Here is a 20,890-nt window from a genome sequence, read left to right as displayed (position 1 = left end):
ATTTTTTATATTTAAAATTTTTTTTTAAAATTTTTTTTTAAAAAAAATTTCAAAATTTTAAAATATATTTTTTATTTTTTTGAAAATTTTTACTCTTTTTTTGTATTTTTTAATTATTTTTTGTATTTTTTGGACTTTTTAAAATTTTATTTTTTCTTAAATGACGTTGTGCATTATGATTGGTTCCACGTAACAAAAGTGACACATAGGACACGCCACGTCAGCAAAATGTTAACGGCGTTAGGGCCAATTGACGGTTTGTACCATCATGAAACAATTTTGAAACATTTTGTACCATCATGTAGCGAAAAAAACTCTTTGGACCATAATGTAATATTTGTAAAATATTTTGGACCACCAGTGCAATTTACCCAAGATATATACATATTTGCATATTACTATTTGATAATCTATTAAGTACTTTGCCATATGAAAACAATACTTTATTCACTTAAAGGAGTATTAATTTGACCCAATAAAAAAAGGAGCATTAATTTGTATATTTTGTATAAAAAATTAGCAAACTTGACTAAATAAATTATTTTAATAAAAAATAAGTAATTAATTTAATTTTTTTAGTTTGTAAAAACTGTTTTTATTTTTTAACATCAAATTTATAGAAAATACTTTTATTTTTATAATTTTACTTCTATTACACAATGATAAATACTTCTCCAATCTTAAATATTTCAATGGACCATAAATTACATGTAAAATTGGATTTATAAATATGCAACAATTGAATTTTTTTTAAATATTTAATATTTTTTCACATAATTGATAAGTTTTTAAGTAATAACCGACATTAATTTGTTGAAAAATACAAAAATGTTGTGGAAGAATTTATTATCTTTTTTTTTATAAGTAACATTCCCGTGCAATGCACGAGTGAAATGGTTAGTTCCTAATTAATTCAATATTCGCTTGGTGGTCAAAAAGTAGGGATTTCTTTGGTAAAGACCAATGTCAAGTCATCATAAAGTCATGTTATCAAAGAGGATGTATCGTAGCAACGCTCCCATCTAGTAATCAAGTGGTTTCAAGTTGATACTCAAATGGGATTATTCGAACCCTTTTATTAGATATTTACGATATTTATTTCATTGTACTAAGTTGTAAGCCTTTGTAACAAAAAGAAAATGTCTCGCCATCCGAGACAAATTGTTCGGAGGCACCTTGCTTTTAATAACAAAAAGGTCTAATTTCTAATTTTTCGATGGATTTAACAATACATATGGACGAATGATGACACTTTTTAAGGGGGAAAAAAAACCTTTTCATCCTCTAAATTATCGAGGCGGGGCACTTTTACGCCTCAACAATTTTTGGGAACATTTGTCCTCTCAACTATAGAGGGAAAAATTTACCCGTTACATATTCCGTCATAGTAAACAAAATCACATACAGAGAGGGTCGAGCCTTTTTGAAAATTCAGTCTTTTTGGAAAGAGCAAACGCAGAAAATCGAGCCAACCTTTGCGTTCACTCACTGTCACTGGCCAACAACAAACCATCGAGGTTGTTGGTAACTATTAAGGTCACCAGTGACCTCGTGGTCGGTCGGTGGCTAGTGGCTGGAGCCTTCTATGAGACACAGAGAGAGAACGCGAGAGAGTTCTTGCTCTTGTTCAACTGGTCGGGCTCTCGCAGGTTCTTGTTCTTGATTGTTCTCCCAGGGGATTTTTGTGGGGTTCCTGCAGTTGAGAGTTAATTTCATCTTAACCCCTGAGCTCTCCTCTCGTGTCAGTTTACTCCCTGAACTTTTTATTTGCATTTGTCCTTTTCCCAAATTTTTTTTTCTCATTTCTCTTCAATTCGATACGTAAGCATTACAAGCAAACTTTCATATAGTGTGCTGTTGTGACACCAGTTGTGAACAAGACCCTTTAGTCTCTAATTCATTGTGCCTACTGGTAACATACGAGTGAGGTTTAGGTCGCACGTGCGAGTACTATATATGGAATGCACAATCACTTGCGATGAGTAGTATAAAATACATCATAATCTAGACCTAGCTGCAGATCCGTTTCGACCAGCTGCAAATCTCGACTGGTCTCTGCTCCTAGTTTTTCTCACTTCCATCGCAGATTTCATACTTGTGTCCTCCGTATTTTTCTTCTAGGGTCTTAATGTGCTGGTAAGATCATGCCTAATTAAATTTACTTTGAATAGTTATATTCGAAATCTGATAACTACCATCATCGTCGTCGTAAAGAGAAATTTTGCCGATGATTGACGCGATTTAATCTCGTAAAAAGCATTGTTAGATTTTCGTTTAACTGATATTGTTCAGAATATTTTTCTGCAGATACAAGTATCATTCATAAAAGGGACTTTCTGTTTCAAGTTTAACTTGAAGGGAGGATCACTTGTCGAATGCTTCTGTTATATGAACACTATTATACGAATCAATGCTCGGACATGTATCATTTGCTCGTTGATATATTTACATAATTCTTCCATTATCTGGAAATTGCGATTCCATGTCCGTCGCATATATATAACAGATATAGTACACATGTCCTAATTGTTGAATTATGTTAATTCGTGAAATCTTAATTTGTTCATTGAAACATGAAACATCAATTCCCCTTGAATGCATTTTATCATCACTCTCTTATTCGTTGTACTTCTGTTGTATTTCCCCCATCCCCTATATTTTTTGGAAAATCAAAATACTAACGAATGTTTGAATTCGTTCAGTTGTTAATTTTTTCTGTACAATATTCTTATATTCTGCGCACTGAATGTTTGCAACTCAAATGTATATAACTCAGCCAAAAAAAAAAAATCAAATACATATTTAAGATTTCGCATTTGCTTTTCCTGTACAAATCCCATCTACGATTTGCTAGCAAGAGTAAAATAAATTAAATTCGTAAAAATATGTGCATTTTATATTTTGTTTTTATTTTATTTAATTTCCCTCATCCAATCCGAAAGGAGTAAAAATTCTTCTCTTTTTTCACTTGATATTGCTAATCTAAAATATGCAAAAATTTTCACTTCTTATCTAAAGTATCTCAATGTTAGTGGCAATTTATGACCGCCGAGGATTAATTAGTCTTTATGTAACCGACTGAGGACGGTGAGGATTATCGAGAGAATCACAAAGATTTGGCATGCAATTTATCCTTCCTCCATTAATTGTCCATCAGAAATAAAATGACATACTTCTTCTACTTCCCATTCTTGTCCTCACAAAAAATCATACCAAAGAAGGCATTAGAGTGAATATTTACAATTAACAGGGATAATCTTTAATAATCATGCCATATTTAGTTGAATTGATTTGATTTGCTTAATAACAAAAAATATATGGCAATTCAGTTATAGTGCGTGTTAAATCCGTGTTTTAGCATTCAACGGGTTCCCATGTTTAAGGATTGGAGCCAAGTGCTTCTTCATTGTCAATTTCACTTAAAAGGCCTTATAAATACCTAGATTGTCTGCCTGTAAAATTCATAGGAATTTCAATCATCTTAATCTAATGTATACAAGAGTTGCAACTCTCATCGGTCAGTGATGTACCAAAATAATTGTTGAGGAATCGATCAATCTCCTCACAATTCTTCTGGTATATCACTGATCCGATCGGAGTTGAATTCTTTCTAGCTGAGAAGCATCGGTTATATCATGCATCATAGGCTAGGCGGAATTAAGGTTTTACATTGGTCTGGTATGCGAACACAGCTTTGGTTTTACTATAGGCTTTACTTTAATATGATACGGAGTGCAAAAATTTCGAAAAGATTTGACTATTATCACATAAATAAATTATTAGTATCGATAAAGGATTGCACATCTATTAATCCTGAATAATGGAACTTGAGTTTCGTAAAATGTTATGATTTAGTCTTTCAATTTCTAATCTAATGAGGTAGACTCAATAACTTTTTTTTTTCTTTTTTATGGCTTTTGTTTTCCTGCAAATCATATATATATATATATATATATATGAGTCTAGGCTACTACCCGTGTGATGCACAAATAAGCATTTGTTTTTTGATAAGTTGATACACCAATAGCTTTAGTTAAAAATTTTAAAATGTGCGCATAATTTAAGGACATAAAATTAACATATGAAAAATACAATTATGAAAAAAATACTTTTAAATCTTTTATGAAGTGATTTTTTGTCCTAATGAACACACAGTATTTTCAATTGAAAATATAAATCAATTGTTGTATAAATTATTCAAGTTAATTGTTAATGAATATCATGATAAATAAATTGATAGACAGACATTATAAAAAATTCTTGAATTTATTTCTTCTCACAAATTTATATTCGACAATAATATTTTTAGATGTAAATATTTATAAAAACCTATCAGATATTATTATGAAAATTACAGTCAATATACATAAAATCTTCCATATGTAAATTTGCTACTAAAAAATGATTGATGCTTTAACTATTATGTAATGAGCTAGAAAGACACAATCAAATAAATAGCAATACATATCGATTACTTCATTGTTACATTATCTGTTTGAAAATTATATATATAATTAAATCATAGTAATATTATTAAGAGCAAAAAATCTATGTACAACATTTCTTTAAAATATAAAAAAACTTATATTTATTCTGTATATAAAAATATTTAGATTTTTTTATCATTATGAATCATTTCCTAGGGAAGTCAAAACTAAGATCAATATAAAATTTTTATAAAAAAAATAGAATTGATTATTTATATTAATATATTTAATGCACAATAAATGTACCCGTTCTACCTTACATTATGTATTGTAGATTGTAATGAGTATTATTTGCTTATGACTTTCTTACGTATCCATGGCCTTATTTCATGTAATAGCAATTTATTTTCTGCTTTTATTACTTCATCCATAGTTCATATTGCCTACCATGACAATGATTATCTTATTCGGTAGCAACAACCATTTCAAATACCTCTTATTCTTTTACAAAGTGAGCATCGACAACTCTACTCTAGATTGCTATAAGGCTAACCCTTCGTCTGAGTTGAAGGAAATTTTTTTTTTTGCTGAATAAGGATATTTCATTAAAGAAAAGGAGCAATTACATTGGCTTGTGGATCTAGGTTTGGATACCCTTGAAAAATACATAGAGAATGAAAATTTGACTTAGAACCAAATTGGCCTAGGTCATGAGCGAGAGTATTATCAGACCTAGGGATCCAAAAGCAAAGCCAATACGAGAATAATTTAAGACAGGAGATTATATCCGCAACTATTGTCCTAATTTCTCAAGGCGAGTTAAGCGGCTACAAAATGGCATCAACCAGTGTCAAGACGTCACATCTGAGCCATATCTTTGACAAACCCCTTTCAGCAGCTATTGATAGGGCGAGGAGGGCTGCTTGGGCTTCAGCTTGGAGTGGTTTATCTTCGCTGGATATCTGGAACCATGATAGAGATGGTGGGCTATTCGGGCATTGAATGATTCTCGAGAGGCATGTCCTGCTACTGTTCCATGCTGCATTCGTGCTGATAATGCTCCAATCAGGACTAGTAGGTATGTGGGATGTAGCGAGCTCTAGAGGATGAGTCTGCAAGGTTCCATCATTTCGATCCATACTGCTGCCATTCCTGGTATGCTCCATGAAAGACCTTTTGATTGTTTTGATAGTTTCGTGAAGATTTGCTTGTTTACCTGCATGCAAAACAATATTTCGTGAGTTCCACAAATGATAGAGAGTTATTGCTGCATATAGAGCGAAGTTGGTCTTATCATGAGTGTTCGATGGGAAAATAGGAGGAGGACGAGCAATAAAATTTATCAAATCCATCGCATTATCGATTGGGAAAAAACTGGATTGGAAGTTCCAAGGTGATTCCCTCCAAACAACGCGATAAAAGATACACTCTGCGTAGAGGTGTTCTAGTTTATCGGAATTGGTTTGGCAAAGAGGGCAAGGGTGCTCTCTTCACTAAACTAGGGGATGCTTTCACTAGCAATTCTCCGTAGGTGGAGTTTGAGACGTTCATGAATTTTAAGATTCCAAATGTCTTTCCAATTAATACCGCTATTATTATTTTGGAATCTATGTTGTTGATCCAAGATGAAGAAGGATTTGACGGAGTGCTTCCCTGATATGTTTGGCATCCAATGGGTTGAGTCTTCAAGGTCGTCTTGGGTCAAATGGATCTTGAGGATATTCTGCACTGCTTCTTGCTCGAAGAGGCTTGTGAGTAGTGGGATGCTCCATCTCTTTGGTTGGTGCAGCAACAGGTCACTACCCTTTAGGTTAGGGTCTTGCATTGCATTGGGTCTGGGAGATGGCTTGTGATCTTTTGTGCCAAGGATCCATGGATCATGCCAAGTCGAGATGGTTGTGCCATTTCCAATAGAGAAACAAGTACATCCCCGAATGGTGTCCTTGCACCATTGAAGTCCTTTCCAAATTGGAGAGGGGGAAGATCGGTTGGAGGTGTTAAGGAAGTTGCCATACTTAGCCTTGATATCGTCTGAGTACTTTTTTGGCGTTATAGTGACTCCTCTTTTGATCTTCCAGGCCTGCAGGAGACGGGGAATGATGGCTTTTGAAGGTGGGGGCTTGAAGGCAAAGGGCTTGAGGAGTAAGGTTAGGGGGATGGTTTCAGTAACTTCTTCCTCATCATTGGTGGGCAGATCAAGAATATCCTGGGCGTGCTGCATGGTCATATGGGAGCCAAACAATTCTGCCAAAGAGTTTTCCAGGTCAGTGTGTTCCATTGGGAGAGGGGTGTCTCGCGGTTGCGGGGGATGATTGGGGGGAGCTGATTGCAGGGTTGATAACAGAGGGGGGGGGGGGGGGGGGGGGTAAGTAGAATGTTGTCTGGTGATTCAAGAGCCATTAATAAGACAAGATTGAGAAGTTGATTTGTGGAGTTAATGCCTGGTATATTGCAGGAATGATTTGATCCTGGGCGGTGGGAGTAAATGGGTGTAGCTGAGCAGCTTGTAACCAGACTTGAATGAAGCAGAAGGGTGGTTGAGCTTGAAGATTTGGAGTTAATGAAGATCATTCAGTTCAAAGGTGGCGCTAGGTGGATTGTTGGAGAGAGTAAGATTGATCAAACAGAAGAAACACCAGCACAGGAGAGTGGGAGCTTCCAACAGAGGGAAGAGATAGAGAGAGAAGCTCGTAAGGAGAGAATAAACTTCTGCATTTTTTGTCTGAGTTGAAGGAATTGGACGGAAAAGACGGGGAAACAAAAAAGGGTCCCTCTCTTTCCTTCCAATTTCTTCAATCTAAACAAAACCTCACTAACAACTGTAGATCGTGTTTATATTGTTTTTGTGAAGTAGAAGATTTGGAAACAATCCGGCGTCTTGCCCAACATGGGGATGAACGAAACAATATATGCAGTATCCAGTAGTATATATTGTTGCGGAGGAACCAGGACTCCGCTTATTATCTCTTCAAGGCAACAAGAGCTGTTCGATTTAATCTTATGTTCTAGCTTTTTATGTATACAAGGCATCCATTGCCTTTGCTATTAAACCTAGGATTTATTGCAAAATTATCTTCCTAAATGTAATTTCAAGTGTATTAATTATCCTTTGGGTCCTTCAGCTTTCTTGAAATAACTAAATCCATATTTAAAGAATAAAAGAATAAAATAAAAGAAAGAAATAAAAAAAATATAGAGATATCATTTGCAAAGAACGAAAGTTTCAAGAAAGCAAGATTCCTAAGGTGTGACATTTTGGATGGGATGTGGTTTGAAAGACATTACTAGCGGATTTGTTTTTAGAGTTAAAATTATAAAAAATTTAACTTTAATTTTAACTCAACACACTATATAATAAAAATACACATTTTTCAAATAAAAAATTTTAACTTTAAGTTTAACTCAACACACTACACAATATTTGTCCTTTTTCACAATTAAAATCAAAGTTATTTTAATTCTGAAACCAAACGCACCGTACATATCTACGTAATTGATCATCCATCGATTCAAATATTGAGTATTACTGTACAGTGTACAACAATATATTCATCTTCAAATACCATATCGATTGTATCAAATAGATAGATCATCCCAAAAAAAGAAGAAGACTTTCTACTACCGGGAAAAGAGAGATTCTACTGTTTTTTCGATGGAGCAATGGTTGCATATATAAATAGTACGAGGCCATCATTGAACACAACAAAAGGTTTAAGGATGAAAATTTAAAGTGAAGATAAGGTGAGGACCATCAGCACAATTAAGGCAAAGCCACATATTGACATCAGTGTCTCCGTCTTCTCCGTCGCGTAGGCCGGGGAGGTGAGTTCTCTATGTACGCATACGCCTGCCACGACCCAAAGCACTGTCCCACTGAGACCATGTTCTCACTGTGTCCGTCGGTTTCTTCTTCTCCGCCTTCTTCCTTTGTACTATACATCTGTTGGTTTACAAGAGAGGCCCTGTCGGTTTTAGTTCAGAGGCTTTGAGCTGAGAAATGGACGGGGGCTCAGTCTCCGCCGGTGAAGGGCAAGCACCCACCTCGTGGGAGGAGCTCTACAACATCAATCTGATTCCGTCGGAGCTGTTCCTCAAGTTCCGGAAAGAGGTTCAGGGGATTCGGGTCGGTCTTAATCTGGAGGTACGAATGCAAAATTCACCTTTTTGGGCAGTGACGGAGTTCAGTTCTTGGCCTGTTTCCAATCAGTTTTGATTGAATTTCATGACAAGATCGGATTAGTTGATACCGATATGCTTCTGAGGAGCGCTTTGCCTGGATAGACGGGATTTAGAAAGTCGACGAGTGATTCATTTCTCAGCTGAAAAAGCTCGGCATTGCTTGCTTTTGTAAATGCTCTGACTTCAGTAAGTCCTGTTGTCTGACCTTTTATGCTGACATGTTCTGATTTAGTTCTATAATGCTCCGACGAATGATTTCCGGGCAAACATTGTGCTTAAGCCTCTGTCCCCGGAGCGGAGGTGGAAGTTCATGTACGAGCCTGTACATCAGGACATCCGTCTCCTTTCGAAAAAGATCCCTGTAACCAGGTTCTTGAATCTTCAGGTTTGATTCTGATTCAATCTTTTCTCCTGCTTGTTTGCTTCGTAATATCGAGCTTCTGTTGTATTATTAACAATTTGTGTTTGGGGAATTTAGGTTGGCATCGGCCATAATTTCCGAATGAATGCCATTGGGTGGAAGTGGAAACTTGCAACATGTTTAGGCGGTGATGGCGTGTCTCGAATTCGGAACAAAGCTTCTATTGGGCTCTGCCCCGGCATTGATTTCCGTTTTGGGTGGAGGGCTGATTATGTTATCCCAGAAATCTCTGGGTAAGTTTCTCCATTCTGCTTTATTTATTTGCTAAGCTTAATTCTTATTCTAGCCATCATGATTCTGCTTTATTTATCCCGTACGCTTAATCCTTAATCTATCCATCATCAAACATCCTGCTCTCATCTTGCACTTTGCAACAACTCCTTGATGAAAACTACAGAAACTTCTTGTTGTTCTAGTGAAACTCGAAAAGAGTATAAACCTACGTCATGAGGTCTCCACCCTGGTGGTCCAGCGGTTGCACCGGCACAAAACTGGAGTTTTCTTTAATGCCTAAGCAATCCAAGTGTTCCCATTTTTCACAGCTCATTGTTGCATTTGTGATCTGACAGGGGTCTAGGTTCTGATGAACCGTTGTTCAACATGAACTCTTTGCAAGCATCACTGGACAGAGTTGAGGCGATTTTTACCCAATCTGATGCATACTGTTAAAGCCAATAAGAAAGCAGGTGAGTATATTGGCTTAGTCATTTTAAGTCGAAATATGAGTTGGTCACATACATAGGATTTGGGAATCCAGTGAGGACTGAAGGTGTGCTAGATTGAAATAAAAGTGTCTTTGTATGAAGGGGTTTATTATGAGATTTCATAATCTTCACCCATCAGTGCGTATGATGTTGGACGGCAATTTATCGTTCCCTTCTAAAAGCTGACCTGGCCTATCTGGACCAGATGGATAATAGACTTTGGATATTTGCCAATGGAGTCCCATGTAATTAATGATTGGAATCCATCGATATAGAGTTTCCCTGGTAATGGCCTTAACATCTTTATAGGTGTGGGAGCTTCTTGAAGCAATTTCAAATCTTAGAGGGCTGAACAAACATCAGGAGGTTCCTGCTTTCGTTATCTGTTCTACATCATTCCATGAAGTGAGATCCTTCGGTCTGCTGTAATGGGAAATACGGCACGGGACGTGGGAATTTCCCTTTGAGACATTAGAAGAAACAAGGCAGCTAGAAATACACGGTTAAAATTATTTACTTAATGAGCGGAACCTTTTCTAGACCAGAGCGTTATATAGGATACACATATGGCTCACATAGTCCAGATTCACTCAACAAATCCAATTCATACAATCAACTTATTAGAGTAATATAATGACAATTCTCCAAACCAATCAATGAAATAAAGACACACACACACATTGCTTACATAGTGCAAAACACCCCCATGTATCGTTCAATTGATTACCAAATTTTCTTTGGGTGAAAAATGCCGGAACCATATGTTGACTTCACCATGAAGATGAACAGTGGAAGCTGCAACATTACAAAGAGAGCAACGGGGACGGAAGTGAGTGCTATGATCGGTAAGAAAATCCACTTGAACCTGTCACTTAGGACTATATGCAGTGCTGCTCCGAATGCCACCATCATGGTCGCTATGGCAAGGAACAAGGACGCAAATCCTAATATCAACCTCTTCGGGAGCGCTCGGAGGAAATCTTCTTCCGCATACCGTGCCGTAAGGATAGACAAGAACATTAAGATGGCAGTTGTAGAGGAAAAGAGAGCTAGCGCATCGGACACAGCAAACAACATGAAGACTTGCTCGCTTAGAAACAGCGGGATGCCTTTGCCTTCGACATTTCCTCCAGGAACTGTGAAAGTTGCTGCAAAAACGACGGTAGCTATGAGGGTGGATACTACCATGCAGGAATTTGCGGTGTCCTTCATCCATCTCTCCGCATCTTGGAGTAACTTCGTGTGTTCCCTCGTAAACAGTTCTTGAGCTGTTAGGCCTTTTTTATCCTTACGTAGTCTAACTGAGTGAGGAGCAAACTCTTCCACAGCCTGGAGAGGCATGCAAGTCTGTAAAAGCCTATGGTTGGAGCAGGATATAAAATGCAAATTGAGGGTGGCAAAACTGTTAAGAAGCATGCATCGCACCTGAAACCACTGCAACTCTCTTTGCATTTGTAGAGCAGGACAAGATATAGATGAAAGTTCAGGGTAAGGTGATAGTTTTGCAGCAAGATGCAAAAGATTCTGATCAGCTTCGTTCTCAATTATGGCCATTAATTTGCTTGTCACGTTCTGGTCAAGCAAAAGATTAAGCACCTTCTCTTGTCGTAGGATTATTGCCTCCTGATGCATGGTCCCCAATGATGAGTCGATCCAAATCATATAGGGAAAATACTGAAGGCAAATGGTTACTATTTCAACTGTGCCGGTCTCCACTGCTTGAAGTGGAACTGCACCACTTGCAAGGCACTGAAGTATCTCAGGCGGAGTCATACTGCGTGAAATCTCTTGGCATGCGATTTCCACAAGCCTGCGGGTGCATTTGTGTTTGTACTTTTCATCTTTGATGCACTTGATCGCTCCAAATGCTGCAATTTAATTAGATTGAGTTAATTCATGAATAAATAAGTGAAAATAATGAGAACAAAATATTTACCAATACCAATCTGACTGTATGGTATGTACCAAAATATTCCAGAGCTTTCCAAGCAATTTTGATGCTCCACTGTCGAACTGTTGTCGGGCGCAGACAAATGAAAAAAAAAACCTCCATCATTATTGCAACGCACAGACACAAAGAAAAAAAAATGAAAAAGAGAAGAAAAGGAAAGAAACTGCAAGTGATCTGGGTATCATCAACTATCAGCTCAAATTTTTGAAATCGAAATGGGTCAACTACTTAATCATAAGATTGGCAGAAATTTAACGTGGTATTAGGGCAATTACATATCTCTTGTTTAGCACGGGTGTGGAACTTGTGGTCAGTTTAAGTACAAGGATGGAGGAGAAGATGCACCTCGTAGTCAATTATCGAGCATGGAAATCAGTGGAACATTGGGGTACCATTAGCTTTTGGCTTCAACTGTTGGAATGATTATGGACTCAACCGCTTATGGGTCTAGCAAAAATTAATGAGAACCTGAATTTCACATGAAATTTAGCTTGCAAAAAAACCTGGAGTCCAATATGTCGCAGCTGAAGCCGGTGATATTTGGGTGTTCACTGCCGGATCAGGGTCTTCCACATCATTTTTGAATAGTCGAGGTGGCATATGGCCGTAGAGTACCACTTCCTCCGGAAGAACTTCGATTATATTAAATGACAAATATATCAAATAAACAAAAATAATGAAAAAAAAAAATTTAATGTACGTACACACGTACGGTGGTATATGCATCTCTGCCAGAAGTGAAGCTTGCATCCACTTTCGAAATCAGAAGGCTTGTCTGTCAAAGCTGACAGCATTCCCTGTCGTGTTTCAGATGTTGTGATTGCTAAGTTTGGATATCTCTCCAATAGGTGAAGGCAAATATCTGGTGAATTGAAACAACGAATGAGTATAATATCAGTTAATTAGAAAGGAACGAAACTTAATTCTTTCGCAATAATTAGGACCATAAATCTTTAATGTTTGGTGAATGAATTAGACTCGAATGGACAATATGTATGCATGTATTTACCGTAGGAACCTGACCACACCAGCACCTGAATGAGCTCACCAGCCTTAGGGCCCGTGAATGGACGACCAGGAGGATCATCAGTAGTATTCAAGGTAAGGTGCCACATCACATCTTTGCTGTCGAAATAGGCTGCGGAGTGGAGGGCCGTAAATCCCTCAGTGTCGACGATTTGGGTCAACATCTGGTTTTTCTTGAGCAGAGTCTTTACCGCATCCAAACTCCCACATATTGCAGCAATGTGGAGGGCCGTCTGGCCTTTGAAATCTGTCATTTCCAGGTCTTTCGGGGACAGGAGCTGTACTAGCTTCTCTACGAATCGTGTCTGTCCGGTTGACGTTGCCACATGCAACGCGGTCTCTCGTCGTGTAGAAATTATGGCCGTTTTTGCTTCAGGGTCACTCTCGAAAGTCCTCTCAGCAGTCTCCCAGTCTCCTGATAGAGCTGCCTTGTGCAGGTCTTGGTAGCGCCGGAGATCACCTCCTTTGTCTTTTAATTTGCACATATTTATAATTATAAAAGTTAATTAACAAGAGTTCCTTAATTGATTGCTTTCTTTCTTCTGTAATCCAAATTATTAATCATATAATTAACTATATCAAAATAGAGCGTAACGTAATAACGCACGCTTTCGTCCGATAACTAAGATATTCTAAGTTCAATACTCGTTTTGGACTACTCATGCCCATTTATCAACTATTAATATTTCTATCAAGTTAAATGCACGTTGTCCCCGACCTATGAAGGATTAAGGTGTTGGAAAAACTATATTGCATCGAAAGACGATGCGTAAAATGGATTTTCAAATCTTCTATTTATAGGATGCTAAAACATTGAATTTGAAAAAAAAAATCACATATCTCGAGGGATTCAATTCAGTAATTAAGAAAACTTCTCGATATCCTACATACATTGAATATAGAAAATGTTTTCTCGATATTCTATATACGTAAGTTAAAGACAATGTACTTACGAAATATTAATGTGAACATAGACAAATACCATGAATCTTTGATATAGAATCAAATTTTCTGAGCAATTAAAATGATGATTAGGCATGAGCTGAGAGTTTGCTAATAGAGCTCTCACGACTAAACTTTTATATATTATAATAAACTAGGCGATAACCCCTGCATTGCACGGATATTTGGTGAAATACAAAGTTGAATGTATTTTTAAATATTATAAAATATTAATAAGATTAAAGTACCAAGATAATATATTATTTTACTTTATAAATTTAAAATGATAAATTTAGATATCTATTTAAAAATATGCATGGTACTTAAATTAATTATATAGATAATTAGATAACAATGAAATGTTTCATATATCGAAGTACGCTTTTCAATTCTCAAGTTAAGTTTTTCATTGTTTAAAAGAGATTCTTAATTAATTAATGTACTAAATATGGACTAATTTGAAATGTTGATCCAATTGAGAGAATGTGGCAAAATACTTTGAATGGAACTATAAGGACGTTCGTTGTGAAGTTAAGGGTTCCAAAATTGAACTTATATAGGCGTCCATGTCGCGCTTTTCAGCTTTTATATATTATAATGATATTTAGTGAATTAATAGTAGTTCATTTTACTTTGCAATGTTGTACTCACGGGGTGGAGCCAAGGTAATGGCGCGAAGGGGGGGGGGGGGCGCTTTGATTTTTTCAATTTTACCCCAAAATTATGAGTTTTTCAATGTAAAATTAGTATTCCCCCTGAACTTTAAATTTTTTAAATTTTACCCAAAAAATATGAGTTTGCCCCCTCTGAATGGAAATCTTAGCTCCGCCCCTGGTACTCACTAAGATATAGTTCACATTCTGCATATATTTTTCCAAACGAGTTAGAGAATTGCGAGAGCCATGCTTAGTGGTGGGGAGAGAAATGGGGGAAGATCTGGCGGTCGGGAGAGATAGGGTAGATCTGCTGACTATTGCCCCCCAGCAGAGGTCACCAAAGGTGTCGGAAGCCTCCATCGACTTCCCCTGGGAAGCAATGGTCGACGTGGAAGCCCCCACCACTACTGCCCCAAGTTTTTTTTATTAACTTTGCATTTTTTTTTTATATTTCTAAAATGGTAAAAAAAAATATTTTTGGATGGAAAATAGTTTTTTAACGGAAAAATTGACGGCGGGACTAAAATGGCAAAAAATAGAAAGATTGAGGGGGAGACTTGCAAAAAATAAAGATTTAGAACTAAAATGGCAAAAGCGCCAAAGGTTGAGGATCCAAATTGTCTTTTTCCTATTAGAAATAAATAAGAGGGAAAAAATACATTATTCATGGATAAAATAATTTGCAAAATCAACATTGTCTCTCCGTTCATCAAAAAGTCACTTCCTCTCCACATGTGTGAATTCATATAATGGAATGATACAAACATATTCAAATTTTATATATTGAACCTGTGTGTAGTATGGGTGACGACCTTGGATCGAAAAGGAGAAAACATTATCACTCAAAAAAGGAGGAAACATTTACTTTATGGATATAGTTATTTCAATAGAACGCCACTTACATGATCCGCAAAATTGAAACGGGTCGGGGGATGATCCAGCTGCATCACTATTAGATCCTCCTGCTGCATCATTATTAGATCCACCTGCGGCAATACAAATAAAATACTTTGGAGTTAAAAAAATTCATTGCGATTTACATTTTAATTGATTCAATAATATTGAAATATTTGAAAAGTTTCCTCATAAGATATTAACCTCCAAAGCATGCGAAAATGATACCATAAGTAGATGCATAGTATATATACAAATATAAACTTATTGATGAAGAAAGTTCTGCAAAAATTGTATTGAATATCAACAGAACTTAGGCATCTTGAAATCTTTATTAATCCATGGCAGGGGGACTATCATTTTTTTCCCATTTATTTCAATTTCAGTTGTCAGTAATGTTCATATTACACCCAAATCCTATTAGATATTCCTCTTGCTCAACCAGCTTGCCATCCCTTCACCAATTAAATTCATTTGTGCACCCTGTTAAAAGTCAAGCTAATTCTTCTAAAATTCGAAGACATAAAAATTGTTGGCTCATGTAAGTGCATATTTCTTCACATATTACTAGTATAATATTTTTATGACTTTGAGTTTAGCTCATTCCTCTACATATTCCATATTATATTAATAATCTGACATCAATTCAAGATCACATTGGAATATAGTGGTAAAAACAAATAATTTAACCAATTTAATTATATGATGTAAACCAATTTAAACAAAGCAGAAAAAGACGTACTTGAGCTTGTGTCAGATGAGTTGTCACCATCATCTGTTTCCAATTTCGATTTATCTACTGCATCATTGTTAGGTCCATCTGCTGCGATACAAATAAAATGCTTTGAAGTTTAAATAGAAAAAAAAAAGAAAATCATTGAGATTTACATTTGTATTGATTCAGTCGTATTGAAATATTTGAAAAGAGTCCTCATAAGATAGCTCCAAATCATGCGAAATGAAACCATAAGTACTTGTATATATTATAACATAATATGATTTATATAAGTATAATGTTATTGATGAAGAAAGTTATGCAAAGTTCAATTTGGCACGTTGAATTTTTAAGTATAACATAGCACAAGACTATCATTTTTTTCACATTTGTTTCAATTTTAGTTTTCAATAATGTTCATATTACACCCAAATACTATTAGATTCCTCTGCCTCAACCAGGTTGCCATCCCTTCATCGATTAAATTCAATTATGCACCTCGTTAAAAGTCTAGCTAATTGTTATAAAATCCGTAGACGTAAAGCTTTTGCCACATTTCAATGCATATATGTGTCTTCATATATAGCTTCTGCAATATTTTTATGACTTTGAGGTTATCTTATTCCTCTACCATATTCCATGTTATTTCAATAATCTGTCATCAATTCATGATGACGTTGGAATATAGTGGTTCAGTGCTGTTGTAATTTGAAATTTTCAAAGATCAAATTCTAAAAAGCCAGACTCCAAAGGAGAAGAAAATATTAACAAGACAGACTATATATACAAGATAATATATAAAGTTGTATATATAAAGTTGTATCCGTGCAATAAATAGGGTTAGAAAAGTGAATGTAAAAATTATATAGGGTCGGAATTGTAAATGTATAAATAAGATTTAGGATTAATATATCATTTAGGGGAAAAATAAAGTGAAATTCTTACATTAAATGCATTAAATTGTAAAAAAATAAAAAAAAATATTTGTTAATTGCTTTTAGTCATTATTAGCAAAGAAGTAGGTATATTTATCTATAATAATGAATTTATGAAAATTTCTATAATTTTTTTATCTATTCAATTTTTTATTCTAATGAAATATCATGCACTTTTTTTAATGTCAAAATAAAATTTAGGGCTAAAAAAGTACTATAACTATATTTAATATATTTGTCGCAGATAGAGAAAATAATTGAATATATTTATATATTCACTTAACCTACCCAACAATATATATTCACTCCAACTTAAAGATTACACATATAGCGTTAGAAAGGTCAATATCTAAATAAAATTTACCTTCATATTTTATTTAAATTTTAATTTAATTTATAATATCAAAATTAAAAAAGAAACTTTACTTGAATTAATTTACTTTATTTTTACAAAGACTATGCTACAAACAAAATTAAAATTTACGGTATGTAAAAGTTAGTTTAAAAATAACGTATTAATTTTTTTATTCTTACAGTGGAATTTTTTAAAAAGATTTTGGTGTTAACAAAATTAAAGTTTATAATGTAATTTTTGGATATTGTTAACAGTCACTCTATAATCAATAAGATCACTTCGATAGATATAGTTATAATATACTTTTAATAAGGAAAAAATCTATAAATTAAGAATAATATACTTCTAATTTATTAAATTTAGTTTAAAACTAAGAAAATTAAATTTGGAACTGTTTAATATTTAATCTTATGAAATGAATTTTTTTAATCAACCTGAGCAAAGTACGGGCAAACAACTAGTATAAAAATAAAGTGAGATACAACTATTATGAATTAAATTAAATTACGATAATGAAACAAGCGGTTTTTCACATGATTGTAGAGGAGTTACATATAGAAGAGGTTAAAAATAAATAATTAAAAATGATGTAAACCAAAGTGAAGAAATATCAGATCGAATGGCTTATTAAGATGCAATAAAATTTTGTAGGAATGTTGAAAACTAATTCAGATTTGTTATTTTGAATATTTAAAAACCACCACAAAATGAAGTTGATATGACTTTGTTAAAAAGATCTCAGATAGAATGTTCCATGCTGCAGCGTAATTATATTGATTGTATTTCTATTCTATCTTTCTTTTTTTACTCTTATTAATTTTAAAGGAAAATGCAGTTTGTCCCCTAATCTTTGAAAAGTTGCAAGTTGCAACCCATTTTATTTAAAAATAAATACGGTGCACCATAGATCTATTTTCCGGTCAAACTAGATCATATGCATGTCATGTGAGTTTCTTAAAGAGCAAAAAAACCCAGATCTATTAATTGAAAAAAAAAAGAAAGGAAAAGAAAGGGGGAAAAAAAAGAGAGACAGAATACTACCCCACCTCCACCTCCAATTGAGGCCCATACTTATCAAAAAATTCCTAACCCCTTTTTTCCACATTATTATACAACTAATTGATATTGGAATAAAAAATTTTGTAACGCTACAATTTTAAACTTTAATAAGATTTACTTACCATATTCTGGTTCATCAAGTACTTTTTCTCCCATGAAGAGCTTTTTCTTTGCCTGGTAGGAGAAAAGATTCTCTTTTTCTCCGGTCAAGAACTTAACATATTATACAACTTATTTTTTTAAGTATTAGTTGAGTGGTAAGCAATTTTAAATTGAGAAGGATAATACAATTTCAATTCTTGAGAAATGCACTTGTTGGAACGAGAAATAATCTTTAATACTCGATTTTTCAGAATTGTAAAAACAATATCTCCCGCATTTTATTTTTTTCTCTTTTTCTTCGCATCAATCTTAACAAAGCTTGCTGGTTTCCATCAAGAACTTTTTCTTTGCCCAGTAAAAAGGAGAATCTACACGGAATTGTTTATCTCTTCAATTCAAACTTGCAGCTTCCAACAACCACAGCTAGCATGAATATGATTCATTAAAAAAGTATGAATGCGCATAAAGGTTTTTGTAATGCACCGTAATGATTACTGTAGTACTAATTGCATAACTCATTGATGCGGTCCACGCTACTTGCCAGCTAATGAATACCTACCATATTGTCTTATGAGTTATTAAAATGACAAATTATATGATAAATCAGTACTTTTCTATGTAAATGATAAATTAGTATTTTCAAATTATTTGAAATAAAGACTACAGATTTAATTACACTAAGCATATATAAGACGACATAATACATATGATTTCAAATTTAAATTACTTTTAATAATCGTGCACATAGTGCGAGTCAAGCCTCTAGTGTGAAAAAAGGCAAATCGAAAAGAAAGAAGAAAATAAACATAAGAAATCTGAGAATAACTTTCAGAATAACAGGAAGGGGCAGGGCTGGCTCACAGCCCCCAGACGAGGTTTCTAGTGATTTTTTGAGGCCATCGACAGTGGCGTGGTTCTAATTTCCTAGTATATACGATAACATGAGAGAAGATTATTGGCCGACGACTAGCCGGCCTCCTTCTCCTCCTCTCTCTCTCTCTGGTCGTCTTAATTCCAAACACAACCTCATTTGAATCATTCAAGTAAGTTCGTGGGGCTCAAAGCTCTAGTCTCTTTCTGTTTATTTATTTATTTTTATAAATTTTCAGTGAGATGACAATGTGTTTTCTCAACCTATTCATCAAAATGGTTGTAGAAGGATGCTAACTTCAAAAAAAATATCCAGAAAGTAAAAGATGGCGAACCCTGAATACAACATGGAAGAAACCCTCGCTCCAGACCGAGGGTTGTGAAATTAAAGTGCTATGTAGGTGAAGTGTCCACTTTGAATATTAGAGGGCCTCGAACGGAAGTAGGTTCTCTCTGAATCGAACAATCTCAACAAGGAAATCTCCAAACACAATAGCGTCGCTAATTTTCGAGAAATACTGTGAGTTTATTAATTGAAAGCTTACCTCGATGAGTCTGAGTAGGGTCTGCTTCCGCCTTATCCCCCTCATTGAGCAATCTGAGGGTCTGCCATATCTCATGAGCAGACTTGCATCCGATGATACGATCGAACAGGGTCTGAGAGATAGATCTCTTTAAGGCAAACTCGGCCTTGGCATTCAGCCGCTTCCACTTCTTGAGAGCATCTGATGAACTTATAATTTCATCAGCAGTAGCTTCTGGTTCTGGACTTGTGGTGTCATTTCCGTCAACGACATCCCACAAGTCTTCTCCTACGAGGTATGACTCCATACAGGTCCTCCAAACCTTGTAGTTTGAGTGGTCCAACAACTGAATGCCAATCCCACCAGCATGGTTACTCATATCCATTCTCGGAGAACGTGGTGGTTGAGTCAAAGCCACGGGATCTCGAGTTTAACACATGGATAGCTATGTAGCCTTGTAACTCTGTTACCATGCACAAAGAATACACAATTAAACTCTGCAAACTATTTAAATTTCTTGTATTGGTTCTAGCATCCCTCCCTCAAACTATAGATTGTGGAGCTCCTAGATGCCCCGGAAATAGTTTTCTACTCGCTCTTGTGAATTTCAGTTTGTAATAACATAATACCTTATCGTATCAAAATCAAGAGCAAGAGAAATAATACTTGGACTAAGCTGACCGTTCCTGAAACTATTTCAAATTAAATGGGAAACGGAGGACAGTGTAGTACGTAGAAGAACATCTGGCCGGATCAACATCCCATGTTGCTGGAACCACAGATCTTTGGTTAGGGACCGCTGGTTTAAGTTTCTGTGAACTAATGATCATAGTCCAATTTATAAGCTTCATAACCTAGGATATATATACACACAGGAAGGGGGATACATTGAAAGAGAGCTAATATATATTTTACAAATTTCAAAGACTAATAACAATAAATAATCAATAGAGTATCTTCTCAAAGATTTATTGACAATTTAAAGAGGGGTGCAGCGCATGGCGTACGCTCTTACTTAGCAACCAAAAGATTCTGGCTCCGATACTTGATGCGACTATCGTGTCCTTTTATTAGTTATTAAAAATTATATTCCATTATACTAGGTCCATAGGTCTCATTCGTAATTAAAA

General features: G+C 35.2%; 2 protein-coding genes across 6 annotated transcripts; one reads left to right on the top strand and one right to left on the bottom strand.

The window, feature by feature from the left end:
* The first annotated feature begins 8,221 nt into the window (after positions 1-8,221).
* LOC116215888 lies at positions 8,222-10,275 on the top strand. Of its 2 annotated transcripts, XM_031551698.1 has the most exons (5): positions 8,222-8,568; positions 8,839-8,991; positions 9,085-9,260; positions 9,597-9,713; positions 10,041-10,275. In XM_031551698.1, the coding sequence occupies exons 1-4, from the start codon at positions 8,425-8,427 to the stop codon at positions 9,694-9,696; spliced, it is 573 nt and encodes a 190-aa protein (XP_031407558.1). In that variant the 5' UTR covers positions 8,222-8,424; the 3' UTR covers positions 9,697-9,713; positions 10,041-10,275. The 2 variants fall into 2 exon arrangements, with proteins under 2 accessions (XP_031407558.1, XP_031407557.1); XM_031551697.1 differs by lacking the exon at positions 10,041-10,275 and having other exon boundaries at positions 9,597-10,029.
* Positions 10,276-10,316: 41 nt separating this feature from the next.
* On the bottom strand, positions 10,317-20,626 carry LOC116215886. Of its 4 annotated transcripts, none has more exons than XM_031551695.1 (10): positions 20,493-20,626; positions 19,782-20,223; positions 15,943-16,023; positions 15,209-15,292; positions 12,692-13,177; positions 12,395-12,544; positions 12,186-12,314; positions 11,697-11,744; positions 11,157-11,599; positions 10,317-11,078 (listed from the first exon to the last, which is right to left on the bottom strand). In XM_031551695.1, exons 2-10 carry the CDS (start codon positions 20,143-20,145, stop codon positions 10,455-10,457), a joined length of 2,409 nt encoding a protein of 802 aa, XP_031407555.1. In that variant the 5' UTR covers positions 20,146-20,223; positions 20,493-20,626; the 3' UTR covers positions 10,317-10,454. The 4 variants fall into 4 exon arrangements, with proteins under 4 accessions (XP_031407555.1, XP_031407556.1, XP_031407553.1 ...); XM_031551696.1 differs by having other exon boundaries at positions 10,317-11,060; XM_031551693.1 differs by having other exon boundaries at positions 10,317-11,599.
* Between the last annotated feature and the right edge of the window lie 264 nt (positions 20,627-20,890).

This window comes from Punica granatum, chromosome 8 (assembly GCF_007655135.1).
Source record: "Punica granatum isolate Tunisia-2019 chromosome 8, ASM765513v2, whole genome shotgun sequence".
In the NCBI taxonomy this organism is placed as follows: domain Eukaryota; kingdom Viridiplantae; phylum Streptophyta; class Magnoliopsida; order Myrtales; family Lythraceae; genus Punica; species Punica granatum.
This window is presented reverse-complemented; position numbering and strand designations above follow the sequence as displayed.

What these genes read in the sequence shown, in the direction of transcription:
- LOC116215888 (XM_031551698.1), top strand. Translation starts at nt 8,425, where the DNA reads ATGGACGGGGGCTCAGTCTCCGCCGGTGAAGGGCAAGCACCCACCTCG. An exon ending in GGGTCGGTCTTAATCTGGAG is followed by an intron (nt 8,569 to 8,838) that starts GTACGAATGCAA and finishes GTTCTGATTTAG; the next exon opens with TTCTATAATGCTCCGACGAA. An exon ending in CCAGGTTCTTGAATCTTCAG is followed by an intron (nt 8,992 to 9,084) that starts GTTTGATTCTGA and finishes TGGGGAATTTAG; the next exon opens with GTTGGCATCGGCCATAATTT.
- LOC116215886 (XM_031551693.1), bottom strand. Translation starts at nt 20,145, where the DNA reads ATGGATATGAGTAACCATGCTGGTGGGATTGGCATTCAGTTGTTGGAC. An exon ending in CCCTACTCAGACTCATCGAG is followed by an intron (nt 16,024 to 19,781) that starts GTAAGCTTTCAA and finishes TTTGTATCGCAG; the next exon opens with CAGATGGACCTAACAATGAT. An exon ending in GCAGAGATGCATATACCACC is followed by an intron (nt 12,315 to 12,394) that starts GTACGTGTGTAC and finishes ATATAATCGAAG; the next exon opens with TTCTTCCGGAGGAAGTGGTA.